This window comes from Aspergillus ruber (assembly GCF_000600275.1).
Source record: "Aspergillus ruber CBS 135680 unplaced genomic scaffold scaffold00021, whole genome shotgun sequence".
Taxonomy (NCBI): Eukaryota; Fungi; Ascomycota; class Eurotiomycetes; order Eurotiales; family Aspergillaceae; genus Aspergillus; species Aspergillus ruber.
In genome coordinates this window covers 204419-221887 of record NW_024467317.1, presented here as the reverse complement: position 1 = coordinate 221887, position 17469 = coordinate 204419, and the positions used below count along the sequence as shown (strand labels likewise).

General features: G+C 47.2%; 5 protein-coding genes across 5 annotated transcripts in view; 2 read left to right on the top strand and 3 right to left on the bottom strand.

Annotated features, from left to right (window-relative positions):
* Positions 1-119: 119 nt before the first annotated feature.
* EURHEDRAFT_504150 (serine/threonine protein kinase SAT4) lies at positions 120-2007 on the bottom strand (the record flags this gene model as incomplete). The annotated part of the gene is made up of 1 exon (XM_040785807.1): positions 120-2007. The coding sequence occupies exon 1, from the start codon at positions 1770-1772 to the stop codon at positions 120-122; it is 1653 nt and encodes a 550-aa protein (XP_040637160.1). The 5' UTR covers positions 1773-2007.
* Positions 2008-5526: 3519 nt separating this feature from the next.
* Positions 5527-6271, bottom strand: EURHEDRAFT_379184 (TRAPP subunit BET5; the record flags this gene model as incomplete). Its single annotated transcript, XM_040779143.1, has 5 exons — positions 5527-5544; positions 5595-5683; positions 5741-5886; positions 5960-6176; positions 6235-6271. The coding sequence occupies 5 exons, from the start codon at positions 6269-6271 to the stop codon at positions 5527-5529; spliced, it is 507 nt and encodes a 168-aa protein (XP_040637159.1).
* A 169-nt stretch (positions 6272-6440) lies between these two features.
* Positions 6441-9708, top strand: EURHEDRAFT_414288 (putative calcium/calmodulin dependent protein kinase). The gene is made up of 6 exons (XM_040782384.1): positions 6441-6879; positions 6976-7048; positions 7114-7263; positions 7328-8122; positions 8179-8316; positions 8369-9708. Exons 1-6 carry the CDS (start codon positions 6767-6769, stop codon positions 9449-9451), a joined length of 2352 nt encoding a protein of 783 aa, XP_040637158.1. The 5' UTR covers positions 6441-6766; the 3' UTR covers positions 9452-9708.
* A 1251-nt stretch (positions 9709-10959) lies between these two features.
* Positions 10960-12741, bottom strand: EURHEDRAFT_149064 (putative AT DNA binding protein). The gene is made up of 3 exons (XM_040777781.1): positions 12262-12741; positions 12068-12182; positions 10960-11911 (listed from the first exon to the last, which is right to left on the bottom strand). Exons 1-3 carry the CDS (start codon positions 12301-12303, stop codon positions 11028-11030), a joined length of 1041 nt encoding a protein of 346 aa, XP_040637157.1. The 5' UTR covers positions 12304-12741; the 3' UTR covers positions 10960-11027.
* set2 (SET and WW domain protein) overlaps positions 12400-17469 on the top strand; it is a gene marked incomplete at both ends in the record, with an annotated part of 9470 nt that continues 4400 nt past the window's right edge. Inside the window, one exon of the mRNA XM_040786508.1 lies at positions 12400-12412. Coding sequence (XP_040637156.1) covers positions 12400-12412 — 13 coding nt within the window. The remainder of the gene's footprint in view (positions 12413-17469) is intronic.

Here is a 17469-nt window from a genome sequence, read left to right as displayed (position 1 = left end):
AGAGGAAAAAAAAAAAAAAAAAAAAAAAAAAAAACAAAAACCCAAAAAAAAAAAACAAAAAAAAAAAAAAAAAAAAAAAAAAAAAAAAAAAAAAAAAAAAAAAAAAAATGGAAAGAAAATCAGAACCCTTCCTCGCCTGCCTTGCACAGCTTGATCTCACGAAGCCATTCAGATTTCAGGACCTGTGAGGCATTGATACGACGAGTGGAATTTGGGTCCAGGATAGAGTAGATCACGTTGCGGCAACGAGCCTGGGATCGAGTAAGTTTGGTTGACTTTTCATCACGAGACGTAGTAGTGTTGCCAGTTCTTACCCTATGAAGAGTTTCAATTGGAGCGTAGCCATCTTCATGTTTGCGGCCCTCCAGATAACGCTGGTAGAATTCATCTTCATCTTTACGAGCAACCCGCCACAAGTGTCGTCCCGTACGCATTGCCATGTAAATGACACCAGTTGCCCAGATATCGACCGCTCTGGGGTCGAACTCCTTCTCGATGTACTCTTCGGGGGCGATGTAGGGAGCGGATCCACAGAGACCGGCCGTCATGTGGGCTTCCTCCTCCCAGGCCATACGGAAGCACTCACCGTTACCAAAATCGGTGATCTTGAGTGCACCATGGGTGGTCAATAGGAGATTCTCGGGTTTCAGATCGCGATGAGCGACACCCATTTCGTGCATGTATTCGACACCACGCATCAGTTGCTTGAATAAACAGTCGGCTTCGGCCACCTCGAGTCTGCCAGCCGCCAGAACCAGAGTGTACAAGTCTCCGCCTGCACAGTACTCCATGACTTCACAGTAATCACCCTTGGCATCTTGTAATAGATCGAGTGTGTGGATAACGTTGGGGTGGCGCAGCGACGAGGAAATACAGAACTCCGAGGTCAACCGCTTCTGATACTTCTTGGCAGTCTCTTGGGGCCGGCGGCGGAATTCTTTGACGGCATAGAGCTGTTCCATTTTGTGGTCCTTGGGGTCAACCTTGTGAGAGATACGGACGATGCCAAAGGCACCACGACCCACAATCTCCTGGCACTTGCCGTACTTGTCAACCAACGACGCGGTGGCATTGGGGCCACCCTTCTTGTCTGCGGCCAACTTATCGCGTTCATTCTTGAACTGATCGATCCAGGTGGACATGAGGGACAATTGCTGCTGATCATCAGCGTGGTCATCCTTCTTCCGGCTCCCACCAAGCATATCACGGAGGAGATCGGTCAATTTCTCCTGTCGACGGGCACTTCTGAGATGATGCACATGATTCCCGTCGGTCTGCAACTCAAACCGCTTGCTAATGATGGCGGCGGTATCTTTCTGCTCTTTGCCACTGCTCGATTTGGGTTTCTTCTCTTTATCTCTGTCGTCACCTTTAGTGGAGGTCTGGCGAGAAGGTGCGCGGGACGGAGGTTTAGACGAGGGCTTGCTGCTTGGCTTCTGACTTCCATTGGCCGAAGGAGCCTTGGCGCCATCCGAACTGCTATCGGAAAAGTCACGATTTGAATCCGAGGGCTGGTCCTTGGAAGTGGTAGTCTTAGTGGAAGAAAACATGCGAGAAATGCGATTTGCCATGGTAGGCCTGGCCGGTCTCGTGGCACCGTGTGGCGGAGGCGCAGGAAGTGAATCCCCATTCATGGCGGACAGATTCATGCCCGCAAGGGCACGGGTTACCTGAGCAGCATCTCCATCTCGCGGTTCGCTAAAAATCTGAGAATTTGTGGCGGAGGAGACAGCGGACGCAACAGGGGAAGTAGCAGTAGATTGCGGAGTCATGTGCGGTGATCAAAAACGGCGGTAAATGGTGGTTGTATTTTTTTTTAGGTCGTGGGACACGGAGAACAAAGAGGAACCGAGATTCTCCCCGAGACGGAGAGAACCAATAACCCACAGCGCGAAGCTGAGAAGGGGGGGTAGAATAGCAATTTTAGTGTTTAGAGAGGAGATAGGGAGAAGAGAGAGAAGAGGGCAAGGAGAGAGAGAAAAGGAGAGGGGAAGAAGTAGTGGGCAAGGCAGAGGCGAGGCAAAAAAAAAAAAAAAAAGGAAAAAAAAATTGGGGGGCGGTGGCCTGGCGGTAGGAACCTGAGGCAACGTTGGGGTAGAGACCCAAAAAGTAGAGAAAAAAAAAAAAACGTCAACGAAATAAGATTCGTAGTATCCAATGGATACTAGCAGCAACCGCAGGCTTTATAGCAATAAGAAAAATAGGGGAGTACCGCGCAGCGAGGCACGGAATGCCCAGATGAGACGGTAACTATGACCGGGGAAGACCGCAAAATTGTGCAGAGATCCGGGCAGGGCGATGAATGTGAGGAAGCGAGAACGGGTAAAGAGTCCAAGAAGAGAGAGGAAGAGGAAGAGGAAGAGAAAAGAGAGAAGAGAATGACGCTGCCTGGGGAGGCAAGGTTGAAATAACAACTTGAACCGATATACTACAGTAAGAGACTCGGATATGCTGAACTAGGACTAGTTGCAGTGACTACAAGTACGGCCACGGCCCTTTTATTACCACACACCCCATGGTGTAAGCGTACGTACTCGTAAACTTGGACGGAGTATTGTGGACACCAGCTAAAAAAACCTGAGGCTTTTTTCCGTTTGGGGAAGAAGAAAAGAGAAGCGGCAGAAAAATGAATGAAATCAGCATGATTGTTTCCTTTTGCCTCGCCGCGCCGCATTGTGACCGCCTCCCTTTCCTGGTGTGTGTCACGCCGTATGATAAATTACCGGACACGCCTATGGGCCATTTATGCAGCTAAAATACTAAAACGATACATGGATGATGGTGTCCTGCATGTCAAGAATATTGTATGTAATGTTATTACTCTGTAGGAACATCGACACCAGGATCAAGAATCATATGAATGCTACCCATGAATTGAACCAATTGAACTGTGGCGCATGATTCGAGGCCACTTTGTTTGCATCAAATTTACTTAATCGTTTCACCTTGATCCTTCGCGATATCTGGACCGAATACTCCATACATAGTACCCTTACAATATAAGATTGTTATTGTGATTATCAGGTCCAATCCATTCTACCACGTACTATGAACACTTTGATTGATTTGTTCCCTGGAACACCCTTCCCTCCTGCTGACTAAGGTTTCAAATTTCCCCCTCACCAGCGGTGACGTAGTGCCATCCCTGATGGTTGCTGAGGCTGTGCATCCCCGCACCCTGGGCCCTTATTGCACACACACACACACACACACAATGGCAGCATCCGGTCTATACAGTGGCTCATTCCGGGCGAAGCTTTCTTGGCTGTTTGACTGATCAATCAATCATCTCTTGTTCTCTGGAGATAGGTTGTTTGATTCTCACATGCGGTGATGGCACACCTTCTGAGGGGTAACGGGATCCGCCGAGGGTGATATTCTCGTACTCTGGTGAAGAGTCTACCACGCGGGCTAACGGTGTTCCGATCATTAGTCTTTCCAGCACCCGAGCGAAATATCGGCAGTCAGGTTTGGTACAGCATACGTACCCTCTCAATAGTAGTGTACTCTGTATCTGACTCCAATGATAAAGTTGATTAAGGCATGCCTTGGCTGCAATTCACCCCTCCCAAACCAAAGGCCAAGAAAACACTTCACCCACTAACGTATGGGTACGAAATACCTTACTTCGGAGCGCTTGCGATCAGATCATAGCTCCCTCTCTTTCGCTTTTCTCATTTTTATCCAATTTTATTACTACGTTGTATGTCCCGTATGCATCGATCCCAATTGGGGTTACTCGTGGATCCCGTGGGTCAGTGTGTCTGCGAGTGTATGTGTATGTATGTACTTGTATGTGGACTTGTTAGGACTCGTTAAGGTAGGGCATTTAACATTATTGTCGTATTCTCGTACTAAGTACCAATACATGGCACAGACGACAAGCGAGGTCATCCTGATCGGTCCTGCACAGGCCTATCAAAGCTTTGCCTTGAAGCTCTTCTAGTCTGTGCTGTACATATATATGTACTTGTAGCATGTATCATGTACGATGAGTGCATGATCTTCAGCCAGCTAGCTTTTCACAACGCCAGAATCTCAAGTCCTCCTCTCGGAACAAAAGCAAGCTAATCGTACTCTAGCCAAAGTATGTACTCCGGAGTATGTATCTCCATAGCTCATGCTAAGCGGAGATTCTGTACGGTGTGCTAGCCTCCAATAATACTCAACTTCATACGGAGGTACAATACTGTCTATAGACCACCTGCCTCTCCGGGAAGCAATCAATCTGCCCCTGACGTAACAAACCTCGAAAGCCTCCACTGACGAGGGATTTTTTACATTGTCCAATGATAACCTGTGAGCTCGCTTAGTAAGGATTGTCCCCCGGTGTCGGGTCTGCAACACATGGTGCGGTCCGTACTGTAAGTGTACACTATGTGGGTATGTGTGTGGATGGTGTATGTATCTTTCATTATTTCCTGTCAGATCAGCTCGCGGCAGGAATTGTGCATAAGAAAACAGTAATCCGATGCATTCTTCCAACCACGCACAATCGGCTGGACACGGGTTGGCTTGATTTGATCGTTTGATTGATCGGTCCAGGATAAAACCAAACAAACTCACGGCATGACTGCTGACCGCCAGTTACCCTCGTATACTCCGTACCTTCTTGTCTACTGAGAGTTCTCGTAGCAAATAGAATCTTTGGGCATCCAATACTGGACAATTCAGCAGGCGCCTCTGTACTCCCCTGCGCTCGTGCTCATGCTCATGAAAACATTTGAGACGAGACGATTGGATCGGCTGGATGGATCCATAGCCTGTAAAAGGGACTTGTACAGGGCCAAGCCCTGCCTCTGCTTATCCTTATCCACCCCATCCATTGCTCAAAACGAATCATTCGCTATCGTTGCGTGGTCAAGCTTTGACTTGCATATAGAGTGTGCTGTTATGCTGAATACATGTCCATTCGACCATAACTACGCTATTGTGATTGATAACAGAAATGCTAGATTGTCTACTGTATTGTTGTGCTATCCTATACAACAAATGTCTGATTGTATCCGTTCTTTCCGGCTTGGTTATACTGCATCTGTCCACCGCATCCCGAACCGCTCCTGTGCAGCTTATATATTGTACGACGCACCTTGTCCATGTCCAATCGCTTATTCTGATTCGGCAACGGGAAATAGAATACGCCCAGGATATCCTTTTCGGGCAATGGAACCGAGGAGAATATCAGGCAGCCGGTTAAATTGTCATTAATGACTTAGACTTCGTCCAAGCGCAGGAATGACTTCTTGGTTCAGTCTTCCAACGCGTTGGCGTCATTAGAATATGCTCGTTCTTGTCATGAACCAACGAGTATTCGCGCGTCTAGTAGCGTAATGATTGGGATCATCCACGTGACACGATCAAACTGACGGCTCCAGTTTATGCACAAGGGACATGGTCGGAGCGTTCATCTTCAATAACTTTGACATCGCCGGTTCAAGACGCCGATGGGAATAAGCCAGAGGATAGTATCATATTGATCGTCCAGTCGTAGCATTAGGACAGAGGGGTATATGTTCATTCACAGGCCTATGTCAGAACTCGAGTCTGTCCACGCGTTAGAAACAACACAGCCAATATCGCAGGTCATTACATACCACGAACTGTTCTAAGGACTCTTCAAAAAGCTCATTGTTGACTCCGACACCACCAGGATGTTCCACCGGGGACAACGGATTCTTGACCACTGTTGTAAGACTCCAGTCAGGACCTGAGTTCAATATATATGTCTTCCGTCACGTACCATATTCGACGTAAAGATTGATATAAATCTGCTCCAAAGCAAGTCGCATGCTTGGACTCTTGAGATCTGTGAGCATCACGAACTTGATATTCGTCGGCGTCTCAAAATAATGAAGCTTATATTGATTGGTACGGTAGGACACAAAACTGCACACAAAGCCGATCATACCGTCAATTACTTGTCATAATAAAAAGGGGTCTAAGGGGGAAGGGGTCTTACTTGTCATCCTCTCCGCCTAGCTTGCGGGCCATGTTCCGTAGGGAGAAGACCGTGCCAAAAATGAGCTTTGCATCGTCATCTGTTGTCCGCGCAGACTCTCCAAACACCGCTGGCGAACCCCCGGCACTCTGGATTGAGAGATCGGACGCTGGCCGGGAAGATTTGCTGGTGATCGAGACTGGACGAGGGAGCCAGCGTCGTTTGTAGATGCACTCGGCTGTTACAACAATTAATACTCAGCGACAGGTCATATCTCCCGATGAAAGTAAGCATACCGTGACGATCGAAAATGTAGAACGAATAGACTACCATGGTGCTTGAACTACTGGTGCAAACAACACATGGCAACAAGTTCAACAACCCCTGGAGATCCAGAGAAGCAACAAGCAGTCTGTATAGGGGGCAGGCGGTGAGACGGTTATCGATAGCCATGGCATTAGTGATGCCGCTATTCTTAGCAGCCGTCAAAACGAAGAAACCTCCGACCGCAAATAAGACAGCGCAGCGCCATCATGAGAACTGCATATTTGTGCTTATAGCATATAATAGAATTGTAACTTATATTACTTGCATTCCCATTTCATTCTTCTGCATTTCAAACTGACCACGTTCCTCCGAGCGGCAGTAGTTTGCTTGTCATCTTACCATATTACTCTTCCCCACATTCGGCCTTACTCGCAGTCGTTTTCTCTATCAAACTGAGACTGCCGCCAAAAAAAAAAAAAGGACACTCGATACATTCCTCCACCATCTGATAGTCGCTCTTTTGGTCCCAGTCTTCAACTGTCTCGGTCATCGCTCAGTTCAATGGCAACCGAAAATGGGGACGCAACTTTGCCCGATGCTCGTTCGGAATCTCCCCTCATCGGTAACTTGAATGACGGTTCGGCCTTTCAGCGCTCAACGCCAGCTCGTTATGCGTATGTCTGCAGCCCTCAGAAGACTCTCTTCATCGCTTGTCTTATATGATTGATATGCGTTGGAGTCCACCGCTTACTTGTATGCTTACTATCCAGATCGACACCGTCATCACATGAAGGTCTACAGAGACACCACCGTCGCAATCCGATGGTTAGACGTCAAGTAAAGGTTTGTACACTATTTTTGGAGATATTGTCATCGCCGTCGGTCAACTGATTGTGTCAAACGAACAGGAAACGCTCAACGCTCGTTCGGAATATACGACCAGTCAGGATGACGGTACCGCTGAGCATCGCATCAATCAATACCTGATAAAACAAGAGATCGGTAGGGGCTCTTTCGGGTCTGTCCATCTAGCAGCGGACCAATATGGCAATGAATATGTGAGAGCTATTCGAAATCCAACCTACAGAGTGCTCTGTTTGGCTGACAGATATTCCGAGTCAGGCCGTCAAAGAGTTCTCGAAGTCACGACTTAGGAGACGTGCTCAATCACATCTTCTCAGGAGGCCTCGAGGCCCGCAACGCTCGGGGTCAGGCTTCAACTCCTCTGCCCATCGCCCACCCCCAAGAAGGGGGGATGAATCTGCTGGAAAAGCCATCGATCTTATCAAAGCAGAGATTGCCATCATGAAGAAACTAAATCATAACAATCTGGTATCTTTAATTGAAGTCCTAGATGACCCGAAAGAGGACTCATTATATATGGTCATGGAGATGTGCAAGAAAGGCGTGGTCATGAAGGTTAGTTTGGAGGAAAGAGCTGATCCATATGATGACGAACGCTGCCGCTATTGGTTCCGCGACTTGATTCTGGGAATCGAGTATCTCCATGCGCAGGGAATTGTACACCGAGATATCAAACCGGACAACTGCCTCGTGACAACCGATGATGTACTCAAAATTGTCGACTTTGGGGTGTCCGAGATGTTCGAGAAAGATTCAGACATGTTCACTGCAAAGTCTGCTGGCTCGCCAGCATTTCTTCCGCCAGAGCTATGCGTCGTGAAACACGGAGATGTTTCGGGCAAAGCGACAGACATATGGTCCATGGGTGTAACTTTGTACTGTCTTCGATATGGCAAGCTGCCTTTTGAAAAGGGGAGCATCTTCGATCTCTATGAGGCCATCAGGAATGATGATGTCGTATGTGAAGGGGAGACCGATGAAAGTTTCCGAGATCTGATGCATCGGCTATTGGAGAAGGATCCAACAAAGAGGATTATGATGAGTGAGATTCGGGTGGGTTGGACATCAGGCCAGACTCGTAAAAGCATAGGGCTTACCTGTTGCACTAGGGACACCCGTGGGTGACGAAGAACGGAATCGATCCTTTATTGTCAGAGAGTGAAAATACGGCAGAAATAATTGAGCCTCCAACAGAAGAAGAAATGAATTCGGCCATCACGAGGACCGTGGGGCACATTCTTGCTGTTGTGGGTTATGAGTTGCTTATATACTGCGTTGAGGCAAGCTGACAGAAAGTAGATCAAAGCTGTGAAGAAATTCAAGCGACTGGTAGATCCAAACAAAGAAGATCCTCCAATACAGAGTATTCTGGGCCAAGAATACGAGGCACATTTCGTCGAGCCACCCATGGAGATGGAGCCGGACGAGAGCTTCGAGTTGAGCAACAGCATATCGATTACGAGCAAAAGTCAGAGCCTAGACACATACAATCGGGATCCTTCAGAGCGCGAAAATGTATTGCAAGGATACCACCAGCAGCGTGGTGGACCAGCTGCAAGATTTCTTCCAAGAATGGATTCCGGTTCGGTACGTAGCTCGGGATTTCGGGCTGACTCTACAGATGACTTTAATGGGGCTTGGTCCCGATCGGGATCTCCATCAATTCCCCCATTGTCACGAACAAATTCGGTCGCTACCAAGCGAAGCATAGAGGGAACACGCGGTCATGCACGAGATCCGCTGGAAGAAGAGTTCCCCTACCTCTTCATCGGCCCTTCAACATACACAGGATCATCGCACAATGATACAAACGACTCCCAATCAGCCACCATCTTCGAAGAGCCAGAAACCGCTAACCTTGAAGATACCCCCATGACCGAGGTCGACGACGTCCCCATTGTCAGCGAATCCCCCGCCGCGGCCGAATTCGACATCTACGAAAACGCCTACCGCGAGGAAGTCGAGCGCATCTGCAAGCACAGCATTCCCCGCCGCGGCACCGCACCGAAGATGTACCTAACTCGCCGGGTAGATGGCAAAGACGAAGTAATGAGATTGGTCCAAGACCCCGAAGGCGGCTTTGAGCCAAACCAGCGAAACCAGCAACCCCTTTCGCAGACTGTCCCCATCGGTAAGAAAGTAGCGGTCACGCCACCGTCTAGTTTTACTTCTGCCGTGGGGATGATCAGGACGCAATTAGAGGAGCAAAGGCAGCAGCAGCAACAACCTCAACCCGAATCTCAACCCGAGCGCCAGCTTCAAGATCAAGCAATGCCAGAACCTCCCGCGTCAGAAACTAACGACAAGAAAACCCCATCGTCACCGCCTGAGAATCCCCGCGCCAAACTGCGGTGTCTCCTGGGACGTGTTAGAGGGAGTTAGAGCTGGCCTGGCCATGATGACTTGGTGCTGGCTAGCTTTCTTTTCTTTCGTGCATGGATAATCTAAGTCCGGTTCATAGCATAACGATTGACATCACTTGATGTGGGGTACACCGGAATATACATTTCTGAACATGTAATATCATTATTCAATACTTTGTCCCGTTCTTTCCCCCTAACATACTCTTCATCAGAAGTATGAGGGATCTAGCAATGTTATATAATCGCACCATTCCATGTGCGCGCAAAGTACCCGTGTATGCTGGATCGTAGCTAGCAGGCATGTATTTGTCTGGAATCTGTATGTTCTGGATAATCTTGGCTTGATGATTATATGCTATCCACTTAATTGCTAAATCAAAGAGAGAAAATGATTGATTATTGGTTGTCTACCATGAACCGGATCGAGACAAGGCACATCCCCTATTCGCCTAAGTTGCTCGCCAGAAAGGGGCGGTTGAACTGAACAAACGCTCAAATAACCGTCATATTCGAGGAGGTCAATACTTTCTTCATCAAAATCTCTGGCATATAAAACAATACATATTACCTTCTTTTCTCCAACCCTGTAACAAACACTATGTATATTGGTTGAATGTTACATATCTAATCTGTTCGGAGACGAGACAAATTTGCCAAGCAACACCTAGTACATCGTATCAATAAAAACCAGAGAAAGGGAACTCAATAATAGACGACATAGATCAGAATGGAATGAACTTGGTAGCCCATTTCCGAGGCTCAACCCAACCACCCGACCATGAGGCTTGTTGCCTATCTAGAGTACACTAATCAAGATAACAGTTAGTTTATCAAATAAAAGAAACACTCATATCAGTGCGGCAGAAACAGGTTTCCCAGGCCCAACCCTACCGCTCAACAAGTCCTTCCAATAGAGTTCCCGTCATCCAGCATGGTCAATCGGCCGGCGACAACTCGCTGGGGTCAGTGGCTAGCCCATGCTTATCATCAGCCTCCTTACAGGGCCAATTCGTGTTGCTCTACGGGAGTGTGAGTGTTTGTGAATTCGTAACTCGTCTCTGTACCCTACCCAACCGCCAACCATGGGGTGCCTCGAGAGATCTGTGCATGTCCAAGAACAGAATAGATGATAAAGAGATGGTAAAATATGAAAATAGACGATGAAAGTGAAAGTAGATGGGAATAGATGAAAAGAAGATTGTCCTAGGATGAGTAGATAGTTGGAGAAAGGAAGGGGGGGGGGGAAGAGGAAGAGAGCGAGCAGCGTATATAGACTGGTAGGCAGAAGTCAGGACAGGCAGTGATGGAAGAACCCAAGGAAATAAGGCACGGAAAATGGGATGGCGAGATGAACGACGATGCATTCAAAAAGGTATATAAAGGTATGATGATTCTAATTGTATTCTGTATTTCTGGTATGAATGTCTATTTCCTAGGATTCGTGAATCATAAGACTTGAGATGCCAAGTTCATCAATCCTAATCATACATTAAGAGTTTATACCCCCGTCTCATTACTTATGGCCGTGTATCGTTTCTCATGATTGACGAATACCAGTCACATCGCATACTTGCACATCGCACGTCTCTGGAACATCATCGAGATTTTTTCTCAGTTGCTGGGTCCAAGGTCGGCGCCGGCGCTATTATGCGATACTCCGGTCTCCTATTTCTGGCAGGATCTGCCAGCATAGGTCGAGGTGCATCGAACACCCGCGGGATTCGATCAGGATGGAAATGTTCAAGGGGCGGGTGGCTAGGATTAAACCTTGGCATCGGTTCCGGATGTCCCAACTGTAATTCTTGAGGCGATGGGAGAGTCTGCCTTGCTTCCATCGGTCGCGGAAGTTCTCTGCTGGTAGTATTGCTGACCGGTCTCAGAATTTGATCGCTCATAGCCCTTGATCTTTGTTCGTTCCCTCCAAAGCCGGCGGACCGGTCCAACGGTTGTCCAGCAGAAGGTCCATGGTGGATTTGAGGTTCAGCTTTGAACGCCTCGAGACCCTGGACATTAGTACGGGGAGAAAAAGAAGTGCCAGTAGCCCCAAGCGATCCGGCCGGACTGTTGGGGACAGTTGCAGTTGAGGCTTTAGATTTCCCTGAGCCCCTTCGTTTGGGAAGCGGATACCTCTCCCCTCTGGCTTCTGCGGCAGCTTTCTTTCGTTCCTCTTCTGCTCTTTTCCGTTCCGCTTCTGCTTTAGTTGGGCGCCCTCGTTTCTTTGGTGGCTCGTTCATATTTGGAGATGTAATGGAAGCGCTGCTTCCCTGGTCATATGGCACAGTAGAGGGGCGTGGCGCAATTGGCCGTTCCATTCCGGGACACGGCCGTTTCCGCACGACTGCTGGCGTTATGGGTTCAGGGTGCGGTGGCTGAGGTTGCGAAGCAGCAGGGATCATAGCTGAACGCGGCAGAACAGGCTGCTGGACATGCTGCTGGCACATGTGACCGAATGCCAGCTGGCATGAATTAAGTGACCTCCCTGGGGGCATTGAATTAGCAAACACAGATTCTGTCTATGTCTGGATCTCGAGATCTTTTTTGTCTTTGTAGTATTCCTCTGTCTGGAGCCATGACAGGGCAGATACGCGAACTGATGGGTAGAAGAGACGCAAAAAGAGTGCCAGGAAATCTGTACCTGGAGGAAGGGGAATATACGACCAGGCCGGATTGATCTTAAGGTCACATATCAATTTGACTAGATATCTGGAAGGTATCCCGTCTTTCTTTAGTATCTCCGTGAGAAGGACTTTCTGGATATTATTTATTGTTCTTGGTCAGTCCACTGAAACGGATTACTTCTTCTTGCTGTTCTTTGAGCATGGTTCATACCTTCTCCTCTTCGGACCATGGCCGTTCAGTAGGGTTCGACATATCCAAACCATGGAAGCAAATTTGCCTGAGCCTTCCTTTCAACAGAGGCAACCTGATAAATGAAATTCAGAGGTTCAATTTGACAGAGAAAACAAGATGGTTGACCAAAGTATAGAAACCGGGACCACCACCAGCAGATAAGCAAGTAACCCTAAGAGCAAATAGAGGAAGAAAGCAGATGACCGAAAACAGAAAGCGGCTACCGTACCCTGGCAACGCAATAATGATGAAAAAAAAGAAAGAGAAAAGAATACGAAAAAAGAAGGACAACAATGACAGAGCCTCCCAAACAGAACGATGTGACTGTACTGGCGCAGATAGAAATACAAACACGTAGTACCGAATTGCAACGAATGACTGTAGAACGGGAGTTCATTCAAAGTAACCGCAGTCCGGAAAGAAAGAGATTTTGAGGGGGACTGCACATCGGGCCAACAGGGAACATGGAGGTCGAATCGTACTCAATTTCGCTCTATATAGATAATAGAGAGTAAGAGTAGAAAGGCGAACTCAAAACCCATGCCCACAGAAAGGATTGGGAATTGTGGTGGTTCCTATGTATGAGTCCTACTCCTCATGTAGAGGAGGGGAAAAGAAGGAAAGCACAACACAAGAGCAATTGCGATAATTGCAAAAGAGACGTCGAGAGCGAGTGGATGAAATATCCGGGACCCAACGGTTTCAACGATTTAGGTGAACGCTAAACCAAGACCAGCTTCATTTAAGAAAAGCAAAGAGGAAACGAAAAAAGATTTTTTTTTTTAAAAAAAAAATAACAAAACAATTAAAAGAAAAAAAAATTATAGTAACCGAACACACTCTCCAGGAGAATATTTGGCCACTGGGACTTCTCATTCGATATCGCGCAGGTCCGGCATGCAGATAAAAAAGAGAAAAAGGGCGAGAGAAGGAGCAAAACTGCAGGGACTAGCTGTACATTGGCTTGATCTGTCGAGCAGTCTCTATACTCGCCATCGCACCGCACTCTGGGCGGGAATCCGATTGCGGGCCCGGCAAGCTTGGGGCCGCAGAAGCCAAAAGACGATGGTTTCAGATGGTCCCAAGCGTCAAAGCTTCTGCCGCGAGGAAATGATCCTCAAACAACCTGTCTGTCAATGGCCGTAATCTTGATACAGGCCCGTAATGAGCCGTATTCCTTTTTTTTTTTTTTTTTTTCCCTTCTGTTCTTTTTTATCCCCCCTCTTTCTTTTTTTCCCAATAGAGGCTTAAGAAACAGGGATATCGCGGGCAACGCAACATGTTGTGCTCCGGCAGGGAATCTCTTCCTCAGCCTCGGCCCTCATACACACGCACGCCAAAGAGTACAGCATGGGTCATAAAATAGTACCGTATTGAACACCGTAATTACCCTGTTGCCTCTTCAAAAAAAATTTTCCCTCCTGCATTGGCGCTGACTGAGGACCGGCGTGGGTGTGGTTTAATGTATATCATGGCTGCCAACCAGGCTCTGATAGGCGGAAGACAATGCAGGTTCAACGACTAAATCGAACAGTCCTGCGTGTATTGAGTGCTCTGAGGAGTCGGTAGAGGCTTCTGGCCCAGTCAAACTGCCCCACTGGTGGTAGTGGTGGTGGTGGATAAGGAAAATAATCGGCCTTCCGAGAGGACGTCCAGCCACCACCGCAGCTGAAAGTCACAGGTGAGAATCGCCCGCGTTAACAGTCATCCTTTCATGGAGAGTGGGTAATTTGAACATAATTGCGTTATCAAATTGAGTATCTGCATGATCAACCCAGCGCTGATTCTGATCGCTCGACTAGCGATACTCGAGAGCGCGTCGAAGTGCGAACGAGAGATCTCGCGTCGGACAATGCCCGGTGTCACGTGTGACCACCCCGGCTAAACCATATCTACAAATGCCTTTTTAGGACAAAGCGGCATTTGATCCCGCATTCATATAGCAAAGCTAGCACTTGATTTGTTCGTTGTTAGCTATAAATTCGAGAGCAATGGCAATCCAGTTTTATCTCTGACTCGCTACGCAGGAACTAGCCCCATCGCCTGTATTGGAATACGAAGCTCATCCACAGGGAAATATATAAGATCGCCACCATTGCGGGCCTGGGAGCAAGGCCGACCCAAAGAGCTGACACCTTGTGATTGGTATCCGTTGCGGTGTTCCTAATGGGACCGGGAAGGTAGCCTATAGGAGAAAAGAGATATAGTTAATCTCTCATCTAACCAACTAGAAAGTGCAATTTAAACGTATCTCTGTCTGCACTAGCATTGACTACCCCCAGAGTCACGGCAAAAGACTTTGGTCTCACCTGCCATTCAGTCGTTCTCCTGTTTGGTCCGGTCCATTCCAGAACCATGACTAGCTGGACGGTTGGTGAGTCACCAACCAACCACATTTTCGAATCCTCGTACGAAGAGACACAGCTGCCGTTCTACCCAGTCTCGAATACTATTTGTGGCTGGTCTTCGTTATCAGATCAAATACTCAAAATTGGGCCCTCTAGAAGATAGAGCGTACGGAGGCTAGAAGTGTTGAACAGCTAGTGGTGTTGTACAGAGCAATAAGGAATAAGATAAACTGGTGAGAACAAAAGATTTGAGATGCATGAGCACTGGTACCAGCAAATAGCCAGATAAATGGCCCACCGTTGGAGGCTTTCATGGATTTTTAGCCGTGATTTGGAATTATAGTTTATCCTGTCAAGAGAGTCAGAAGAACACAATATTAGAGCCCTAAAATACGGGGTTTTTGTCTACATCGACGTATTAATCGGAAAGTGACCATTAGCCCTTTGGTGATAGCAGTCCCAATCTCACGTACCTGGGAGAAGCTCGTCTAATGTGTTCAACCTCACCCAATGATCGTACGAGAGAATGGCATGTCTCAGGATCAAGATCCCCGTAAACAAGGCCCTGAGATTCAGTGGAAGTAAGGATCTTATGACAAATGGGGTTGAATAACCGCATAACCGAAGAACTAGGGTCCTCCATTTGGCCGCCAGAAATTGAAATCCCCGGTCAAATTGAAAAGACACCATTGGTCTGTGAGGCCACAGCATTAAGCATTGTACAGCGTTCTAAGGCAAGGTATCCCCAAATCTCTGCAGGATTTAGCTCTACTTTAGTTACTGGCGCAGTATCTAGGTTTATCAAAAGTAGAGATGGACCAGTGACCATTGAATATATGGCATGTTTATCTTTAGGGTAGAACAATTATACAGATTTGAATATGGCTAGCTTGAGTACTGAGTAAATAGGGAGTTCCTCGACCCTTGTTGAATCTGATACGCTCCGTATGATGCTACTGTATGGAGTAGTAGCGCAGACGGTCCCCTCAGGTAGCCTCTTTAATTTTATTTATTTTACTTTATTTATTTTACTTCCGCGGTGCTTCTGCACTCCGTAAGAAGAGGGACTAATCATATATTTATTCCGTACTTTTCTGTAAAATTGTTAGTATCAAATTCAAAGATCAACGTCATTGGCCTCATTGATAATAGTGGAATGAAATTCCGCAATGACTGGTTGACAGCATTCGTCCTAAGAGATTGTACCCGACGGGACAGTCAAACTGTCAATGATAATCGTCAGCAAGCACGGTTAGTGGAGTTGAAACCGTCGAACAGACCCACCGCAGACCGCAGACCGGCGACAAGCGGACAAGCGACGTGTGATCACGATCGTCCAGGAGGTTGGGGGCAAAAAACATTCTTGTGCAGAGTAGTACCTCGTACTTTTCGGAGATGAGCGCGGCGTAACTTGTAGACCTCACAAGGACTGGACCTCAAGGCGCGTAGAAGATGATAAATTCCATGCAGAGAGTCAACCAAAATCAAATTTGAGACTTCTATTATTGGCCCTTGGTGACATCCCACCCTTGTCAAAAGGGCGTACTAGGATCATAAATGAGCCCGTGAATGAACAGTTGGTCCGAGAGACACCATTTCAGTATTTGTGACAGCCAGTCGATTTCACCAGAAGGACCCAAGATGGCAAAAGTAGTACGACTCTGTAGGCTAACCACTGCAACTCCAAATCCTTTAGTAGCCCATGGGATTTACTTCCGCAGAGAATTTGACATGACGGATCGATTGTATAGTAGATAGGTATACGGATCAATTCTCGCTTGCATTGAATTTGATCGATAGTAATCGCGATTGGAGCGCTTCTCTGCCAGCTTGTGGTAGCCTCACGCGAGATTCAAATCAGAAGTAAGACTCCACTCCCGTTCATATCCGTTTGTCTTTTTCTTTTTGTCCTTCCGTCTTTGTGGGTGAGTCTGTGGCTGTAGGTGAGCGTTATTATTTTCTTGGATGTGCAAAGTAGAAGAACGATTAGCTGATCCCGCAACGTTGATTGGCCCACAATGAAAAATTCCGTTACGCAATGGGAACGATACCGGTACAGCAAAAGTACCTGCCGCACCAGTATCGGAGACTTTGTGACCGGGGTGGATTCCCCACAGCCATGGTACCTGAGCGGAGGTACCCGTAGGTACCGAATATATTACCAATGGTATTTCAAGTCATATACAGTATCTTACGATGTTGTTGTTACCGGGACTTCTCTCAAATCTTCTCTCAATGATACTAGCAGCCACCACCATCATTTCTTTTGCTGCCGCCTTTTTTCTTTTCCCAACTCAGACTTGCAGCAATGGGATCACTTAAATATATAAACTGAATCGCCTTTACTGCAACCAAAGATGCAACTTTCCTACTTGAGTATGTGCTAACCTTTTCGACTGGCGCACAGATGGCGCTGTCGAAGAAAGGAAAAAAAAAATCCTAGCTTCGCTGAAACCCGCATCCTCGCTGCGCTAGCTGCGTTCATCTCGGATTAATAGGACTATCCTTTCGACGAAATTCTCTTTGGGTCTCGTTTTTTGTCCTTATGGCAGCTGGTACGCTGTACGAGTACAGTTACATCGTGGGGGACGCATCATCTAATCGCCTTTCTTTCTCGATATTTGCGACCCCTCCGGATTACCACGGGACGACACACGTTTATTCTATAACCAATTTTTCAATTGCAGGATCTTTCCTTTTCATGTTTGCATCCGGCCCAGCGGCAGTTCGAAAATGAGGTCGTCTCATCCAATCGCTAACCGCCCCGAGTGGTCTTTTCAGGCATCGACCTAAAAAAAAAAAAAAAAAAAAAAAAAAAAAAAAAAAAAAAAAAAAAAAA

Excerpts from the sequence above, each read along its gene's own strand:
- EURHEDRAFT_414288 (XM_040782384.1), top strand. The coding sequence starts at position 6,767 with ATGGCAACCGAAAATGGGGACGCAACTTTGCCCGATGCTCGTTCGGAA. Across the intron at positions 6,880-6,975 it reads TCAACGCCAGCTCGTTATGC|ATCGACACCGTCATCACATG; the intron begins GTATGTCTGCAG and ends CTTACTATCCAG. Across the intron at positions 8,123-8,178 it reads TTATGATGAGTGAGATTCGG|GGACACCCGTGGGTGACGAA; the intron begins GTGGGTTGGACA and ends CTGTTGCACTAG.
- EURHEDRAFT_149064 (XM_040777781.1), bottom strand. The coding sequence starts at position 12,303 with ATGTCGAACCCTACTGAACGGCCATGGTCCGAAGAGGAGAAG. Across the intron at positions 12,183-12,261 it reads CATGGTCCGAAGAGGAGAAG|AAAGTCCTTCTCACGGAGAT; the intron begins GTATGAACCATG and ends AATAATATCCAG. Across the intron at positions 11,912-12,067 it reads GTATATTCCCCTTCCTCCAG|GGAGGTCACTTAATTCATGC; the intron begins GTACAGATTTCC and ends CAATGCCCCCAG.